The sequence below is a fragment of the Taudactylus pleione genome, unplaced genomic scaffold (assembly GCF_031769625.1).
Source record: "Taudactylus pleione unplaced genomic scaffold, aTauple2 ptg000113l, whole genome shotgun sequence".
Classification (NCBI taxonomy): Eukaryota; Metazoa; Chordata; class Amphibia; order Anura; family Myobatrachidae; genus Taudactylus; species Taudactylus pleione.
Window position 1 is genome coordinate 15,925,487 of NW_028284515.1, and position 17,864 is coordinate 15,943,350.

A 17,864-nucleotide genomic window follows, 5' to 3' on the forward strand; every position below is an offset into this window, starting at 1 on the left:
GTCCGAGAGTTCATGACAGTAGTGCAATTCACCGTGTCAAATGTAATACCGTCAAATGTAATACCGTCAAATGTAATACCTCGCACAGCGGGGTATTACATGGGTAGATATCAAGAAGCTGGGTGGGAACAAAGTACTAATGAAAAAGCAGTTTATCAGCATTTTCTTTAATGGAGACGTTAATAGATGATTAGAAGAATTTTCGAAGATGTCAGCCCTTTCCTATTTGTCGAGCTGCTCTCCCAACTCAGATTCCCATCGGATTTGGAATGGGTCTCTCTAACCACCAGAGACGAGTAGAGATTAGACCTTTGGGGAGTGACTACGCAGACAGAGTTGCTCAAATTCAGAGAGGTCTACAGCCAAGGCTTGACTCCATGGAGAGAAAGAAGTGTCTTATCCGCAGATACTGGTGGAACTGCTCTCTAGTTAAACCAGGAATTTTCATGAGGTCGCTGTATGGAGTAAATTTTCCCACAGATGGGATGGAGTTTAGAAGGAGAAACACAGGCTTAGACCAGACCAATGACATGAGGGGAAAGATCAGTGGGAAAGCGCGGTTAACCTACAGTTGAATAATTGGGGATGGTTGTTGGAAGAAGTACGCTCTTGCGCTGCCTCCCTCCTGCAATGTACAGGTAGGACAAAAACGTCAGTCGCTAGGATCCGGCAGGGCTCAGCTAAGAGAGGTCCCGGAAGAGGCAGCCAGATTGTCGGTAGCCCTGCAATAAGTGGTGATAAGAAATTATAATTAACGCGCTAGGATTCTATTGCTGATTAAAACCAGGTAAAATGGAGAGGAAGTCAGCCAGTCACAGAATCTCTGTAATTCATATGTGTCCCGAATTAAACGGATGAGCTGGCAACCCTAGCGCCATGCGTGGGATCGCCATCCTGCGCATACACGAAAGATTAAGAAAGCCATCCGGCATTTAGGCAGTGGCGGAACTCCCGGAGACAATGTAGTCATTTGCCGCCGGGCGCCAACCCTGAAGGGGTCATCTGGCTCCATTGTCACTAGGCCGTTCCGGGTACTGCTGAGGAGCGCCGCTGATCGGCGCTCCACCTCCATGACCTGCTGCTGCCCGAGTGCTTTATGGTCGAAGACGTCACGTAGCATGTGACCGCCACGACCCGCCTGAGCACCCGATGTGTTCGCTGGGGGGGGGGTTCTGAGAAAACAGAAACCCCCCTGCCCACCGATCAGTAACAAACACATCGCCGGCAGCGATGTGTTTGTTTTAGCAGCCAATGACAGTCAGATAGACTCTCATTAGCTGCTTTATCCACTGAGGGAGCCGGGCGGAGCTCACTTATGAGCTCCGATTCCGGCTCCCGCAGTGATGATGGGAGAGACGTCATGACGTTTCTCTCATAGTGCCAAGCGGGAGGACAGAGGGGTGGATGTGGCGGGCGCAGGAACGGGGATTCAGGTAAGTAATCTGTGTGTGTTATATCTGTAAGGGGCACTGCATAGGGGGGGACCCACTACTGGGAGCACTGCATAGGGGAGGACCCACTACTGGGGGCACTACATAACGGGACACAGCATAGGGGGTGACCCACTACTGGGGGCACTGCATAGGGGGGGCCAACTACTGGGGGCATTACATAACTGGGCACTGCATAGGAAGGTCCACTACTGAGAGCACTGCATAGGGGGACCACTACTGGGGGCACTGCTGGAGCTACTACATAGGGGTACCACTACTGAGGGCACTGTATAAAGGGCACTACTGGGGGCACTGCATAGGGGGGCCATTACTGGAGGCACTGCATAGGGGGACCTCTATTTAACATTTATTTTGCCTCCGGGCACCTGGGATGAAGTTACGCCACTGCATGTATGGACTGCCTGTATCGAAGACCGGACTGCCGGACCCAGAAGTTGTCCATTATGTGAATAGCAGAGTGCGCTTTCCATGGGAAGTCACTGTCACCGCTAGGTAGGCACTGCAGGTGGCGGATTCTACTCGGGGATAAAATTGGTCAGACTCGGCCGGGACCAATTCCCGATGACTGGTAAGGTAAATAATATGCCTCACAGTCACAGACTGTAACTATTGGTCATGGTCAGCGGAAACTATAACCCCATCATGCTGCACTCGCCCCCGCTGCATTATGGGACGGGAAGTCCTGGGTGCCGGATGGGCCGGCGCTAGCAGCCCGCGGCTAAACTACAACTCCCGGCATACTCCAGGCCCGCCCTCCCGTGACGTCACCGCCGTGTCACCCTGTACGGTAAATAAGCCGAAGTTCAGAGCGATCAGCTGATTCACGGTGTCAGGAGTCAGCGGGGACCTGACCCGGGAACAACGGACTGAATATCCCCGCTACACAGCGCTCTCCGTGGTTCCTTCTGCGCCCGGGAAACGCCTTATGCTCAACCTGTGATAGCGGGAGAGCCCTGGCCGAGGAGCTGCGGTGTGATCCCTGAGTCACTGCCGGCTTGTGTGGTAAACAATAGGTGTCTGTAGCGTATTGCTGACCCAAACGAGTCTGCCATGATATCCGTGCAGAGCGTCCAACCTTAATAAACCTGCCCCGGCCTTCTGCATCAGATCCTCTGCTGTCTTCCTGCGCCAACCCATAAGATCCCTGTGTGTTTGTCTGGATCCGTGATCCCTGTGTGTTTGGATCAGTGATCCCACAAGATCCCTGTGTTTAGATCAGTGATCCCCTTAGATCTGTATGTGTTTGGATCAGTGATCCCTGTGTGTGTGTATTTGGATCAGTGATCCCATTAGATCCCTGTGTGTTTGGATCAGTTATCCCTGTGTGTGTGTTGATCAGTGATCCCATTAGATCTGCCTGTGTGTGTGTTGATCAGTGATCCCGTAAGATATGTCTGTGTGTTTGGATCAGTGATTCCTGTGGGTGGGTGTTTTTTGCATTAGTGATCCCAAAATAAGATCGCTGTGTGTGTTTGTTTGTGTCAGTGACCCCATAAAACCCCCTGGGTATTTGGATCCTTCTCTATAGAATATCCTAGATGATTTAGATCGATAACCTCAAAATATCTCTTGTATTTGTGCAGTGTTCTCTAAAGATCGTTTGATTACTGAAGAGACGCATCTGAAGACTTCCTTGTTTTATTTATAGCTGTAATGTCAAAGTACTACTATAATTGGAGCAACGTTTCCAGAAAGGCGCTGCAATAGTAAATGACTTATTTAAAATCTATGATCCTGTCTTGAAAAAGATCTCTTGGCAGATGTCACCTGCGCTACCTGCTGCTGCATCCTGTTTCTTTTCAATATTGTAGCATCCTGGCTATTCTAATGATATTCCTACTTCGGCTGTAGAGAACCTAGTCATCCCTGTAAAATACTCCATTATTCTCCTGCAGCACTTTAACTAATTATTTATATTGGCGAGAACAGGTCTGGAAGGCAGACATTACATGCATACATACAGTAGATGATTATTTATCTTTCTGTTCACACTAGAATAACAAGCGATGACACATCGGCTGTCATAACAGCAGGAAATAGCATCTCAGGAAGCAATACTTCTGTTTACATTTTCTTAGCAGGAATCCACTCACTTCTTACCGTGCCAGCTCCTTCATTTTATGATTTTTATTGGTAAATTTGTATCATTCTATTGATCAAGCCTAATCTATAACTTTACTGTTAATTTCCCCATCTCTCAACAATTTTGTACAATTCAATGGTGGTTTCACAGGCAGACGTTTAATATTTTAAAGGCATATTATAATGAGGTCTATTTCAGATTGCAAGGAATACCCCAATAAGTGTAATAGGTGTTCTCTAACTCCTGAGTAAGTCTTTTTAATTAGCAAGCTGTGTAACAAACGTCTGACAGTATATATAGTGCTATAACTCTATTTTTTTGTTTTAAAGTAGTTGAAGACATTAAATATTTTTTTTTATTTTACAAAATTATTTAGGTCTTAAGTAAATATAACCTCTGTCCTTAAATAGCGATCTACAAGGAATTTCTGCTGTACTTAAAAAAATGAGCAGCCAGGGGCCAGTTGTTGATAAAGCTATGGTTGCTGGTTTAATGTGCCAAGAGAATTTTGCGTGTTCTGGCAGTGATGAAGCCGTGTTTGAATGTGATGAGTGTAATACAATACAGTGTCAGCAATGTGAGGAAGTTCTACACAAACAAGAGAGACTTGAGAACCATGAGCGGACTCGGATTCTACCTGGCTATGTCCCTTATTGCTCCTCCTGCAAAGGGACAAGTACCATGCACAGTAATACCAATGGAACTAGACAGCGGGCAGCTGTAAGGTGTCTTACATGTAAAATGGACTTTTGTGCTGAATGTCAAAAGCGTAATCACTCTGGAGGGAGCAAGAGAAAACATCCATTGTCTTTTTACCAAATCGCCAAGAGCCCAGAGCCACAGGATGAAGCAAAGGTGGACGAGGAGACCCAGCGAAAGAAGATGACTGAGAAAGTGGTCAGCTTTCTTCTGGTGGATAAAATGGAAGAGATTCAGGTATGTCTAGATAAGTTTGGTTCACATGGGTACTTATTAAGGGCCTGATTAGAAGGTGCATGCTATGTCAATACCGCACGCAAGCGGCCGATGTTTTCAGCCTGTGCAATCGTCCAAGTCGCGCTGCACATGCGGCCCGATGGTTACTGCCAGTGGCGGCTCCAGAGGTGGGACTGCAGAGCAGTCCAAAATTCAAATAGGGGAGTCGCTCCAACTGTCAGCGTGTCCCAGGCGGTGATGTTTGGAAGGGCAGTTGGTGTGGCTCCCCTATTTGAATTTTGGACTGCACTGAAGCCCCACCTCTGGAGCCGCCACTGGTTGCCTTCGAAAGCCGAAGAACGAATTTGGACTCTGAGAGAGGCAATTTCTGTTGGCATTCCTGGTTGGTATCAGGGGTAGCCAGTTGTGGGCATGTTGCAGTTAGGGACTGCATTTTTTTTTTTTTTTTAGTTTTTGTTCTAAAACGGTTTCCTCCACCATGAGTAGACCACATGGGAAGCCATTGAAAATCCGGGGAGGATAGATACATAGAGGGAAAATAGGTGATATCTCTTCCCTTTTTTACATTTTTTTAATTCATATATTAAAGTTTTTCACAGATATGACCCATACATTTTATATACCAATAGCCTTTGGAGAGTCCCTTTAAACCTAATAGAGGCTTAGGGGAGAGTTTTTTTTTTTTTTTTTAGAAGTGGAGATGTTGCCCATAGCAACCAATCAGATTCTAGATATTATCTTCTAGAAGGTGCTAATTAAATGTTAAGTAGAAGCTGATTGGTTGCTATGGGCAACATCTCTATTTATAAAAACTCTCACTTTAGTAAATTTACCCCTTACACTGTTGTCATGCATCATGTATGAGGCAGGTGGGGGAGGTCATACTTTCATGCTCCCTTATCTGGGGTAAGCAATTTTAACAGCATACCAGGAATAATAAAATTAATCGGACACAGGCAGGTGGTATGTTAACAGGCAAACTATACTACTATGTAATCCACTGTGTTACCTTTTGTGTGCATGGGCTGAGTAACCAAATCCTCTGACCACGCTCGAGGGCCAAAGGGGAAGGGGGACTACATGACTAAGTACTCAGGCTTATAGCAGACATATTACAAGCCCATTATGAGGCCTTATGGGCTTAGTTTCTGCATTAATTTAGTAACCGCACCAATGTGACAAATTCCGAAAACTGTTTAGCAAACTCCATCTTCAGATGGCTTCTTTCATGATGGTTTGCTGCTTCCTAATGGAAAAAGCTCTGTGCGAAGAGAGATCCACACGCTGCGAAGAAGTTCCACAATGAATAGGTCGATAGTCAATAGTTTGACACCAGATGGTCGACATGCAATATGTCATCAGGTACAAAAGGTCAACATGTTGAAATTGTCAACACAAAAATGGTCGACATGTTTTGTGGCTTTTTTTTCAAGGTTTTGGGCATACTTGCCGACATTCAGCTCCCTCCTGCCTGCATTCTGCGGGGGGCGTGGCTGGGCTATGATGCCGTTTTGGGGGCGGAGCCAGGGCGTGACCACATGTTCGCATCATCGTGGCCCCACCCCCTCTTCACAATGCTGGAAAAAAGGCATTGTGAAGCAGGGGGCGGAGCCACGATGACTCGATTCAGCGCGAATCGCGCCATCGGGGCCCCCTGCTGCGGGGGTTTTTAGTAGTAGTCCGGGGGGGGTAGGCGGCAGTCGGGAGGCTTGCCTGCCTTTACGGGGGGTCGGGAGCGGCACCCGATATTCAGGAGGCTCCCGACCAAATCGGGAAGGTAGGCAAGCCTGTTTTTAGGGTGAGGGTTAGGCACTTGGGGTAAGGTTAGGTTGCTTGAGGGGATGGTTCGGGTTAGGCACTAGAGCAGGAAGGGTGGCCTACAGAGTCCTCGAGATTCCCTTAACAGTTCACATTTTCCAGACTACCGAGCTAGTGCACAGGTGTGGTCATTACTAACTGTCACATTTTAAAACGTGGTGCATTCATTCTTAACCGACACATTCTACAGATACACAGGTGGTCTGGAAAACATGAACTGTAGGGGATCTAGAGGTCTGGTTTGCGCCTCCTCCCCCTGCACTATGGGGATGGTTAGGTTTATGCACTAGGGGAAGGGCTAGGCTGCTGGTGGGGATGGTTAGGAACCAGGGGGAGAGTTTAGCTGGGTACACACTGCCAATACATTGGCCGATCAATTGATCGGCCAATGTATCTGCTGCCCATCTGGCAGTGTGTACCCGCGATACATCGGTGAACGTCGGTGTTCGCCGACACATCGCATTGGCTGTGCTGCACAGCCAATGGACAGATATGTCTGCAGACATATCTGTCCATCGGCAGACCGCCCGTACACAGAGTGGCAGCCGCGAGGAGGGGGACCTGCGGGCATACACAGATGATGGTTGTTCAGTGTGTACGAACAACCATCATCTGCAGGTATATCTGTATAGTGTGTACCCACCATTAGGCACCAGGTGGAGAGTTAGTATTAGGGTTAAATAAATAAAAAAACCAACAAAACAATGTTTCGACCATTTGAACCTGTTGTCTTTTTTTTTTTTTTTTGCACCGTCAACCTTTTGTGCCTGTCGACCTATTGACTGTTAACCTTTTTATTGTGGATCTTTTATACCACACCCGCTGCAAAGGGAAACATCAGCAGCTAATTAGTAGGCATTTCCGCCACCCTCCCCTCTTGGTGCCCCTGGTAGTGCCACCAAATATGTAAAGGATATCCCAAGCCCTTATTACATATCTAGCACGTGTCTGGTAGCCCTGGGAACATTTTACTCAAAACACTAGGACATCTAAACCACCTAGTGATGACATTACATGGTGTCTTAATGAGCGTAACACTCTCGGAGGAAACATTTAAGATCTTCATCCATTATTTGTCAGCTGTAATTCCAGCGCCTGAATTCATGTGGTGAGATATTTAGGGAGGTGAGGACACTGTTGTCTATAAAATCCTTCTAGATAGTATCTGACTGGCTCCCCTTGGTTGCAGAGGTTAGGCTTCTGATCAAACCATTGTTTCTATTAATATTTTTGAACATAGGACCGAAGGTGAAGAGAAGACCAATATTCAATTAAGGTTCAGATCTTCCTGCACTGCCACTTCTTTACCAATCGGAGTACAAGTAATTGAGGATGGGATCTCTCCTTGTATAAACCTGTAGTTTGTCAATAATATAAGTGCTGTTACAAAGTATTTCTACTTCAGGGTCCATAGGGTATCCACAGGATACCTTGGGGTATAGGTGTGACGTCAGTCGCAGGGCACCAAAGAGTTAAGCTTTCAGCCTCCCAGGATGCACTAGGTCCCCCTCCTATACCCCGCCCCCGGGCCAAGGCACCTCAGTTTAGTTTGGTGCCCGGCCGGAGTCGGGTGCACCTGTTGGAGTGGGGGCTAAAAGAGCCCCTGAAGCTTATTCTTCATGCAGCTGTGGCTGCACAACTGGATGTACAGCATGGACAGTCAGTCCTGACGTCCATGCTGTCTTCCCTACACCCCGCCGGTACCAGAACGCCGGTACTGATCCGGGGATGCTGGTGGGCGTCTGGGGTCACAGCTAGCGGTGACCCCAGATGCTCCGGACCATGGCCGGATTCAAGGGGGACAGAGGTAAGCAGCGGGGTCCCGCGGTGGGTCCCCGCTGATCACATGGTCCTAAGTCCCCAGGCAGGGGGCTCCCTGGGGACTGGCTGCAGCGTGGAGCCAGGCGACCAACCTGCGCTTCCACTACCCCCTGGGACAGCGGACCGCAGCAGAGCGGTAGCGCTGCGGCGTCCCAGGGGTTAAATGCATGCCAGGGGAGCGCGCCTTCCCTGTCTCACAGCCGGCGCCTCCCCCGCTGCACACAGCCCTCTCTGCATGCTGCCGACTGGTCCTGTGTCAGCGCTCCTCCCCCAGGCCAGCCTCCTCTCTGCTCCTCGGCGGCCATCTTCTCCAGAACGCATGGTGAACGCTGCTGGAAGCGCTGGACGGAAGCATCGTGGTCTGGGTCCCCCCGCATACCTCTCCTCCGCTGTGGCTCAGGTCTGTGTATGCAGCGCTGTGTCCTACCAGGCCCTGTGTCTGTGTAGTTGAGTGATCAGCGCTGTTAGTGCAGGAATTGTTATTTCTCTGCATTGTATGTGACTGTGCTAGCGCTGCTGCCTGTAATCTTTTCTTCATCTAAACTGTCAGCTTTATTACTGTCCCTGTTCTTTCTGCTAAAGCCCTTGCGGTGCGGTGCTGCAGGGTGGTCTCTCGCCTATTTAATACTTAATTGGTGAGAGAGGTCACATACGTGGTGCCATCATGTCTGAAAGTGATTTTCCCCTCCGGCTACAGTGTACCACGTGCAAAGTACCGTTAGCGGAGGGGGAGGGTAGCGCGGAGGGCCTTTGCCGGCAGTGTTTGTCCATGGCGCGGCCTATTACGGTTACAGCACCGGTACAGGAGCCGCCCTGGGCTTGTTTCGCTCAGGCGTTAACAGCTTTAGTGGGCCAGTTAGCTCCGCAGCCCGCGTTTACTCCGATGGGTTTGTCCCAGCAGTCTGTGGTGTCGTCACCCATGCAGGGGTTCCCACGACAATTGGTGGTACCCCACAGTCTCCCTATTTCCCCGCTCCCGGGTTCTCAGGAGCCAGCGTGGGTTAACTCCCTGACGAGTTCTGTACAGCACTTGTCGGATGTGTTGCAAGGGGAGTCTGTGATGCGGTCTCATAAAAGGCCGGTGGCGTCTCTGTCCGCTCCTTATGAGGATGACGAAGGGACGTCTGATGATGGGGAGATTCTAGATCCTTACGATCAGGAACCTCTCCATACTAAGGACGCTGATGCTAAGTCCAAAGTATTTATTCCTGGACTTATTCGGGCGGTCCGCACAGCCTTGGTGATTGAGGACGAAGTTCCCCCAGCGGCTAAATCTAAGTATGCCTTTTTCAAAGATGTGAAGGGCGATGCCACAGTCTTTCCTCTTTCGGGTCAGTTGGTGGACCATTTAGAGGAGGCGTGGAAACAACCTGGCAAAAGATACCAGCCGCAGAGACGCCTGGCGGTGGCTTATCCGTTCGCGGATAATTATTTAGCGAAGTGGGAATCCCCTCCACAGGTGGATTCTCACGTGACCCGTCTTGTCCGTAGTGCCACATTGCCGATGCCATCCATGTCCTCCCTTAAGGATGCTACGGACCGCAAGGTAGAAATCTGCCTGAAGTCCGCTTATTCCCTTGCAGGGGGGGCAGCACGGCCGGCTATGGCCATTTGCTGGGTTGCCAGAGCGATGGAGCGCTGGGCGGATTCATTAGAGGCTTCTTTTGAATCCGACTGTCCGGCCGATCAGGCGGAGTTGATTGGCAATCTCCGTGATTCGGCCACCTACATCAACGAGGCGGCTCTAGACATTAGTACTCTGGTGTCTAGAATTTCTTCAGCAGCGGTAGCTGCTCGTCGCACCTTGTGGCTGCGATCCTGGAAGGCGGACGCAGATTCCAAGAAAGGTCTGGAAGCGTTACCGTTTACCGGAGAAGTTCTCTTCGGTCCGGATCTGGATAAGATTGTGGCCACGCTGGCGGCAGCCAAATCTGCCTGTCTCCCGTCGGCCGCTGCTCCTTCTGGTTCGGGACCATCGTCCTTTCGGTCATCTAGGGCCCAGGGCAGGCCCAAACCACAGTCGTTTCCTCGACAGGCTGGCCCTAAGAAATCGGTCAAGCCCCGGAAGCAGGCATGGAGTACCAGACGTCCGGCCCCCAAGCCAGATGACAAGCCTGCGGCCTGACGGTCCGGGCCTCCCTTTGGGGGATCCCAGGGTGGGAGGCCGCCTGCTACAGTTCGCCCAGTGTTGGTCGACCACTACGACAGACACTTGGGTTCTGGAGGTGGTTTCTCACGGATACGCCCTCTCCTTCCGGCACAGACCCCCGGCTCGCTTCTTCACCACGGGTCTCCCATCAGACCGGAACAAGGCTATGGAGCTGCGGAAGGTATTGCACACTATGCTCCAGGCTGGAGTTATAGTGGCGGTTCCATTCTCCCAGAGGGGCCAGGGTTTCTATTCAAATCTATTTTTGGTACAGAAACCCAATGGGTCATATCGTCCGATTCTCAACCTCAAAGCACTCAACAAGTCTTTGCGGGTCCCGAAGTTTCGGATGGAGACCCTACGGTCCATCATTCTGGCGCTGGAACCTGGGGACTACTTGGTGTCATTGGACATACAGGACGCTTACCTGCATGTCCCTATTCTTTGGCGCCATCAACAGTTCCTCAGGTTCGCAATCAGCAGCGACCACTTCCAGTTTCGGGCGTTACCTTTTGGCCTGGCAACAGCACCACGTGTTTTCACCAAGGTGATGGCGGTCATGGCGGCTTCTCTGCGGCTGCAGGGAGTCCGCATGTTGCCGTATTTGGACGACCTGTTATTGGTGGCAGGATCTCCAGAGCTCCTGTTACGCCACTTGGACCTGACCATTGCACTGCTGCAACGGCACGGCTGGCTAATCAACTGGCAGAAGTCCACTCTAATCCCGTCTCGGAGGATTCTGCATCTTGGAGCCTTATTGGACTCGGGACAGCAAAGGATCTTCGTGACGGAGGACAAGATCTCTGCTTTACAGTCAAGGGTGCGCAGTTGTCTGCACAGCCGCCGGGTGTCCTTACACTCGGCGATGAGATTACTGGGCTCCATGGTGTCGGTGTTCGACATGGTGGAATACGCCCAGTTTCACTCCAGACCTCTGCAGCACCTGATCCTGTCCAAGTGGAACGGGCTGACTCAGTCTCTGAAGTCCCAGACGATTGTGCTCACCCAGGAGGTTCGCCTGTCCCTTACGTGGTGGTTACAGACGACCCACCTCAACAAGGGACGTCCGTTCTGGGTTCCAAATTGGGTCCTGTTGACAACGGACGCCAGTCTTCGGGGCTGGGGAGCAGTTTCGGGTCCACACTTGTTCCAGGGCAGGTGGACGCCGACAGAAGCGGAGCTTCCAATAAATATCTTGGAACTCCGTGCGGTCTTCAATGCTCTCCAGCAGGCACAGCGGTTTCTCCAGGGTCGCCCGGTGCAGGTCCAGTCGGACAACGCTACCACCGTGGCCTACATAAACAGGCAAGGAGGAACTCGCAGTCGGGCGGCTCTCGTAGAGGTCTCTCGGATCCTGGTTTGGGCGGAGCGCAATCTTCCGGCCATATCAGCGGTCTTCATCCCGGGAGTGCTCAATTGGGAGGCGGACTTTCTAAGTCGCCAGGACGTTCATCCGGGGGAATGGTCCCTGCACCCGGACGTTTTTCAACTACTGGTGGACAGGTGGGGTCTTCCAGAAATCGACCTCATGGCGTCCCGGCACAACAACAAGTTGCCGGTGTACGGGTCTCGCACAAGAGACGAAGGGGCGTCTCTGGTGGATGCTCTGTCCGTCCGGTGGACGTTCCGGTTCGCATACCTGTTCCCTCCGGTCTCCCTTCTTCCACGGGTAATCCGGAAATTCAAACAGGAAGGAGGGACGCTCCTGTTGATAGCTCCCGCGTGGCCCAGACGGCACTGGTTCTCAGACCTTCAGGGTCTGTCCGTGGACATTCCTCTGCGGTTGCCGCTACGACCGGACCTTCTGTCTCAGGGTCCTTGCCTTCACCCGGACCTGACTCGGCTGTCTTTGACGGCGTGGCTGTTGAGACGGCCATGCTGAGGTCCCGGGGGTTTTCCAGCTCTGTGGTGCGTACCATGTTGCGAGCTCGGAAACCGTCTTCCGCGAGGATATACCATCGCGTGTGGCATACGTTCTTCCAGTGGTGTCGACCGAGAGGTTATGCACCGCGGGAGTTTCGTCTGTCTCGGATTCTCGCCTTCCTGCAAGCGGGACTAGATCATGGGCTTCGCCTTGCTTCTTTGAAGGTACAGGTTTCGGCCCTATCTGTCTGGTTTCACCGTAGGATTGCTACAATCCCGGATGTGCGCACCTTTATGCAGGGTGTTCTCCGCATTCAGCCGCCCTTTGTTCCACCTGTGGCGCCTTGGGATTTGGCTGTGGTCCTGAGGGCTCTCCAAGGACCGCCGTTTGAACCACTGGGCTCAGTGGATCTTAAATGGCTAACAGCTAAGACTGTTTTCCTTCTGGCCATTGCTTCGGCCAGACGTGTTTCTGAGTTAGGGGCTCTTTCTTGTAGACCCCCTTTCTTGGTTTTTTATGGGAACAGGGCAGTGCTCCGCACTCGGCCCGAGTTTCTTCCCAAAGTTGTTTCCCAGTTTCATATTAACGAGGAAATAGTTGTTCCGGCCTTTAACTCACCGGGTCTTTCCGTGGGTGAGGCCTCTTTGGATGTTGTGCGGGCCTTAAGGACTTATGTTGACCGCACTTCTTCGTTTAGGAAGTCGGACGCTTTGTTTGTCCTCTTTGGCTTCCGTAAAAAGGGTTGGCCTGCTTCAAAGCAAACTTTGGCAGCCTGGATCCGTATGGCTATTTCTGAAGCTTATCTTCATGAAGGCCTACTGGTCCCTCCTTCTCTGAAGGCTCATTCCACTAGGTCTGTGGGTCCTTCGTGGGCAGCTCGACGTGGTGCCTCGGCAGTTCAGATCTGCAAGGCTGCTACGTGGTCTTCTGTCCATACCTTCGTGAGGTATTACAGGTTTGACACCTTCGCCTCTCAGGATGCTTCCTTCGGGCGGCGGATTCTCCTTTCTGCACAGGAGCGTCCCCACCCTTAAAGGATACTGCTTTGGGACATCCCCAAGGTATCCTGTGGATACCCTATGGACCCTGAAGTAGAAAATATGAGATATGGTAAGAACTTACCCTTGTTATCTCTATTTCTACGAAGTCCATAGGGTTCCACAGGACTCCCGCCCTGTCGCACCTGTGCTGCAGATGGGCTTTGCTCTGGTCACCGGTTTTCCGTCTCCCTCTGGTGAGAATGTGATTCTTGTATGTGTCCAGATCTTTGTTCTCTCTCTTCCTTCTCCTCCTCCGGCCTATGGCTTGGTAACTAACTGAGGTGCCTTGGCCCGGGGGCGGGGTATAGGAGGGGGACCTAGTGCATCCTGGGAGGCTGAAAGCTTAACTCTTTGGTGCCCTGCGACTGACGTCACACCTATACCCCAAGGTATCCTGTGGAACCCTATGGACTTCGTAGAAATAGAGATAACAAGGGTAAGTTCTTACCATATCTCATATTTTTTCTTTCTAGAGTGGGTAAACAATCTAGTATTTTAATTAATAACTAATTTACTTGTTTGGAAGCCACTTTCAAGTTCAGTGTATTAAGCGCATTAGGATGGTTTGAGTTTACAGCAGTGGTTCTCAAACTCTGTACCCACATGGTTCACGCTTTCCAGGTCACCCAGCAGGTGTAGTCATTACTCACTGACCCTTTTGAAGAGATCCTCAGGTGGCACTAATTATTTCACTTGTGATTCTGTGAGGAGACCTGGAAAACATGTACCGTTTGGGGTCCTGAGAACAGAGGGCCTGATTCAGAGCCGAACGCTCTGACCAGAGCTCTCGCTCTGAATCAGGGCCCTCCTCCATGAAAATGGAGCGTCCTCCCGTACGCTCGCATAGCTGTGGGTGACCACCCACTGCTTATGCGAGCGTCCATGATGATGGTCGCGATGGTCAAGACCATCAGGCTTGCGACGGAGACCCTTCGGTAGGGTCTCGCTGCCGCAAGCCCTGGAGTGATTTTGGCTCTATCAGAGCCAAAATCACTCCCACTGACATCACTAATGATGTCAGTGGGGCCGGCTTCAGACGGTAGGCGTTCCCATGGGAACGCCTCCGTCTGGCAGGCACGCCCCCGGCACGCTCACCAAAGGGGGCGTGCTGTCGATCAACATCGACAGCACGCCCCCTTTGGTGCGAGACCCGGAGCGACAGCTTGGCTGTTGCAGTCCGGGTCTCGCGCATGCGCACGACAGAGCTCCCTCCGTCGTGCGCATGCGCAGTGGGGCAACATCGACCCGTTTGCGAGCGTCCTTTGCTCGCGAACGGGTATGAATGACCTCCAGAGTTTGAGGACCTGTGGCTTCAGGAAAAAAAAGCCCAGAGGTTATTTTAATTTAAAGGTATCTCTGGATTAAACTGCAAATATCTGTGCATTGAGGAATTTTCCTGATCTCAGAGCTGTGTGTCAAAAGATGCTCTATGGAATTCCTGACTCCTTGTTAGAAAAAATAAATATATATATATTTTTTTGTCTTATTTTTCCCCCATATATACAAGTAATACCTCTTTTCCACCTAAATTCTGGGTCTGACCCGGAGTTGGAACAGAGTTCCTATGCGGATCAGACCCGGAATTTAGCCGGCGCCGACTCGGGATATTCCTGAGTCGGCGAAGCTCACCCCGGAGTTGGGTCTGCATAGACCCGGCGAGAAAGTGGACGCTTGGAGATGACGTCATCTCCAAGCGCCACTGAAGCCGGACCAAACGGCCGGCTAGCGGCGCACTCCAGGTCATCGTGACCCGGAGTGCGCTGTTCTCACAGCAGAGTTTCACGGGCTACGTCCTTGTTAAACCCTGCTATTTACCTGGGTTGGATTGCCGGGTCACTCGAGTTGGCGATCCAAACCTCTCCCCTTTCACACCAGGGAGCTGCCCGGGTTAACCCTTCAATAACCTGGGTTTTAGCTTCGGTGTAAAAGGGGTATAAGTAGTTTATGTAAAATACACTATCCTACCTTCCAACATGACCCCTTCCACTAGGTACACAAATGACTTCCCACCTAATTTATAATTGTAGTCACCTGTGCTGAACTAGGTAATTGATGAGAAGGGTGTTTCAACACAGGTGGCTGCAATCATAAATTTAAGAAGGAAGTCCAGGAGCGGAGCCTCTTGTACCTGGTGGAAGGGGTCATGTTGGAGGGTCTGCACTATGGTAGAAATCCCTATTTCACAAGCTGTTTTCTGAATTTTAAGGTGGAGGATGAAGATGATTTCTTGAAGAAACTGGATTGCAATCCGGATGATTTACTGAAAGTTGTCTCAATTTTCGGAAACACAGGCGATGGTAAATCGCACACTCTTAACCACACTTTCTTCTATGGACGTGAAGTTTTTAAAACCTCTCCTGCTCAGGAGTCTTGCACAGTTGGTGTCTGGGCAGCGTTTGATCCCGTCCATAAAGTTGTAGTCATTGACACGGAAGGACTGCTCGGAGCCACTGTCAACCTGAGTCAAAGAACAAGATTGTTGCTGAAAGTCTTGGCCATTTCAGATCTTGTTATATATAGAACTCATGCTGATCGTTTGCACAATGACCTATTTAAGTTTCTTGGTGATGCCTCTGAAGCCTACTTGAAACATTTTACTAAGGAGCTGAAAGCCACTACTGCACGCTGTGGGTTAGATGTGCCTCTTTCTACGTTGGGGCCTGGAGTCATCATCTTTCACGAGACTGTACACACCAAGCTGCTGGGATCAGGTGAGTCCTTAGGTATTGCCCATAATATTCCATTAGTGATGGAATGCTACTCTACTTTACGCACACACATTTCTCCAGGGCCAGTTTCCATGTATAAAGGAGGTGGTGGCACTTTGTTGTATAGGTCGAGAAAACAGTGAAATTGGACCTATTTTAGAGTACGATGAAGCAGGTAAAACATTTATTTATTCAACTGAAGTCAGTGACTTGACAATCTCAGATGTTGAAGCACACGATGAATGGTGGTAATAAGGATAACCATATCATAATAGGAAAATAAAGGGGATGTATCTTGAATATTCCATGGCATAAACAGGAAGCTGGTAATAAGCTTGGCCCTCTCCCAAACACCGCACCCATTCCACCTCCAGATGCACCCACATATCATTACTCTCTACCAGTGGCGGATGTTACCCAGCAGGAGCTGGAGCTCCTGCTGGGTAACCGCAGGAGCTGCCTACCGGAGTTCCCTGCCAATCGCATGATGGACAAGCAGTCCCAGGGGGAGTTGTTTTCAGGACTGCGATAGCAGAGACCGGCTCCCGTTGAAAACCACTCCTGTGCTATCACTGCAGCCGTTATAGGGGCTGCAACCTATACAGTCCCCAGAAGCCAGCCGGCTTATTCATTTGTGCCTATCCTGCACATGTGTACAATGTACAAACTTGCTGGCTTCTAGGGAGTATATCGGCTTACAGACCCCCCCTTTCCCCAGCCAGCAAAGGCAGGAGCCGCAGCTGCTGTCTATGCTTGTGTTCTCATTTTTTATACTGTGTCCAGCTGCCATGCAGTCCTCTCCCTCCTCCTGTTTTCATACAGGAAGATCTTCCTGGTCACTGCAGGGCCCCTCCTTTTACCTAATGTCCTGCTTTGCGCTATTTTCCTACAGATGTGCACATGCGCAGTAGACAGTCTGCACATGCCTATGACATATGGCCCCCCTTCTTTCTTAAACCAGCACTGAAAGAAACACTTTCAAAATGATACTACTGGTTGTGTGCTTTACAGATTTGTTCACTGTGGCTGGCCGTCTATATGTAATGGGGTCTGTACAAAGCTGTGTATCTGTCTATTTATCTATCTTCTAGCACCCTGCATCTGTTATAACCTGTGCAGTTCCTCTTCTCTGCCTGGGGTGTCGCTCTCTGGTCTGGTGCTTCTAGCACACAAACTGCCTAAGCTCAACAGTTTGTTGCATCAGCTGAGTGTGCTAGAAGTGCCAGAGCAGAGAGCGACACCCCAGAGATAGAATATATTTATATTACATACATTTTATAAATTAGTATTGTTTTTTTTTTTTTTTTTTTTAATTCATTTGATCAAACAATCAATTTTCCAATGTGATCTTTCTTAATGGCTTCGAGCAGTTGGGGCAAATAATTGCAGCTTCCTAAAAAAAAGAAAAAATAGCAGCAAATAAAAACTAAATAAACAACACGATTCTCAGGTTCCTACAATTCGGCAATGATGGAGCCAGAATAAAATGTGAAGGAGGGTTTGTTTGTTTATGTTCTATATTTTTTTACCTTTTACCCCAAAATATATTTAGATATGCCGAAGTTACCCCCTTGATATGAAAGGAAGGAAATCCTATAGTAGTGCCCCCATATAATGCGCCTGTAGTAGTGCCCCCATATAATGCCCCTGTAGTGCCGCTTGTACAAAAAAAAAAAAAAAAACACTTGCCTTAATCCCTGCTCCTGCATCCGCCGCTGTCCTGTCCGCCCGGCTGCTCCTCGGAACTATGGGAGAGATGTCATGACGCCTCTCCCATAGTGCGCATGGGGAGAGCCGGAAGCTGGAGTTCGGAAGAGAACTCCAGCCTCCGGCTAACGTGGCGCTGCAGGGAAGAAGCCGGGCGCCCGCTGGTAATAACATCTCAGCGGGCGTCCGGCTTAGAGCCTGCCTGCGGCACAGCCGGGCATGCATATGAATCATTCTATATTATAGAATGATTCATATGCATGCCCGGCTGTCCGTCCATTACC

The 17,864-nt window shown here is 50.2% G+C and overlaps 1 protein-coding gene across 2 annotated transcripts in view; it reads left to right on the forward strand.

Annotated features, from left to right (window-relative positions):
• The first annotated feature begins 2,186 nt into the window (after window positions 1–2,186).
• ZFYVE1 (zinc finger FYVE-type containing 1) overlaps window positions 2,187–17,864 on the forward strand; it is a 41,394-nt gene continuing 25,716 nt past the window's right edge. The window contains exons 1-3 of one of the 2 annotated variants that reach the window (XM_088471275.1): window positions 2,187–2,456; window positions 3,038–4,473; window positions 15,372–15,876. In XM_088471275.1, coding sequence (XP_088327401.1) covers window positions 3,982–4,473; window positions 15,372–15,876 — 997 coding nt within the window. In that variant the 5' untranslated portion in view covers window positions 2,187–2,456; window positions 3,038–3,981. Of the gene's footprint in view, window positions 4,474–15,371; window positions 15,877–17,864 lie in introns of both variants that reach the window. The other variant, XM_088471276.1, reaches the window with a different exon arrangement.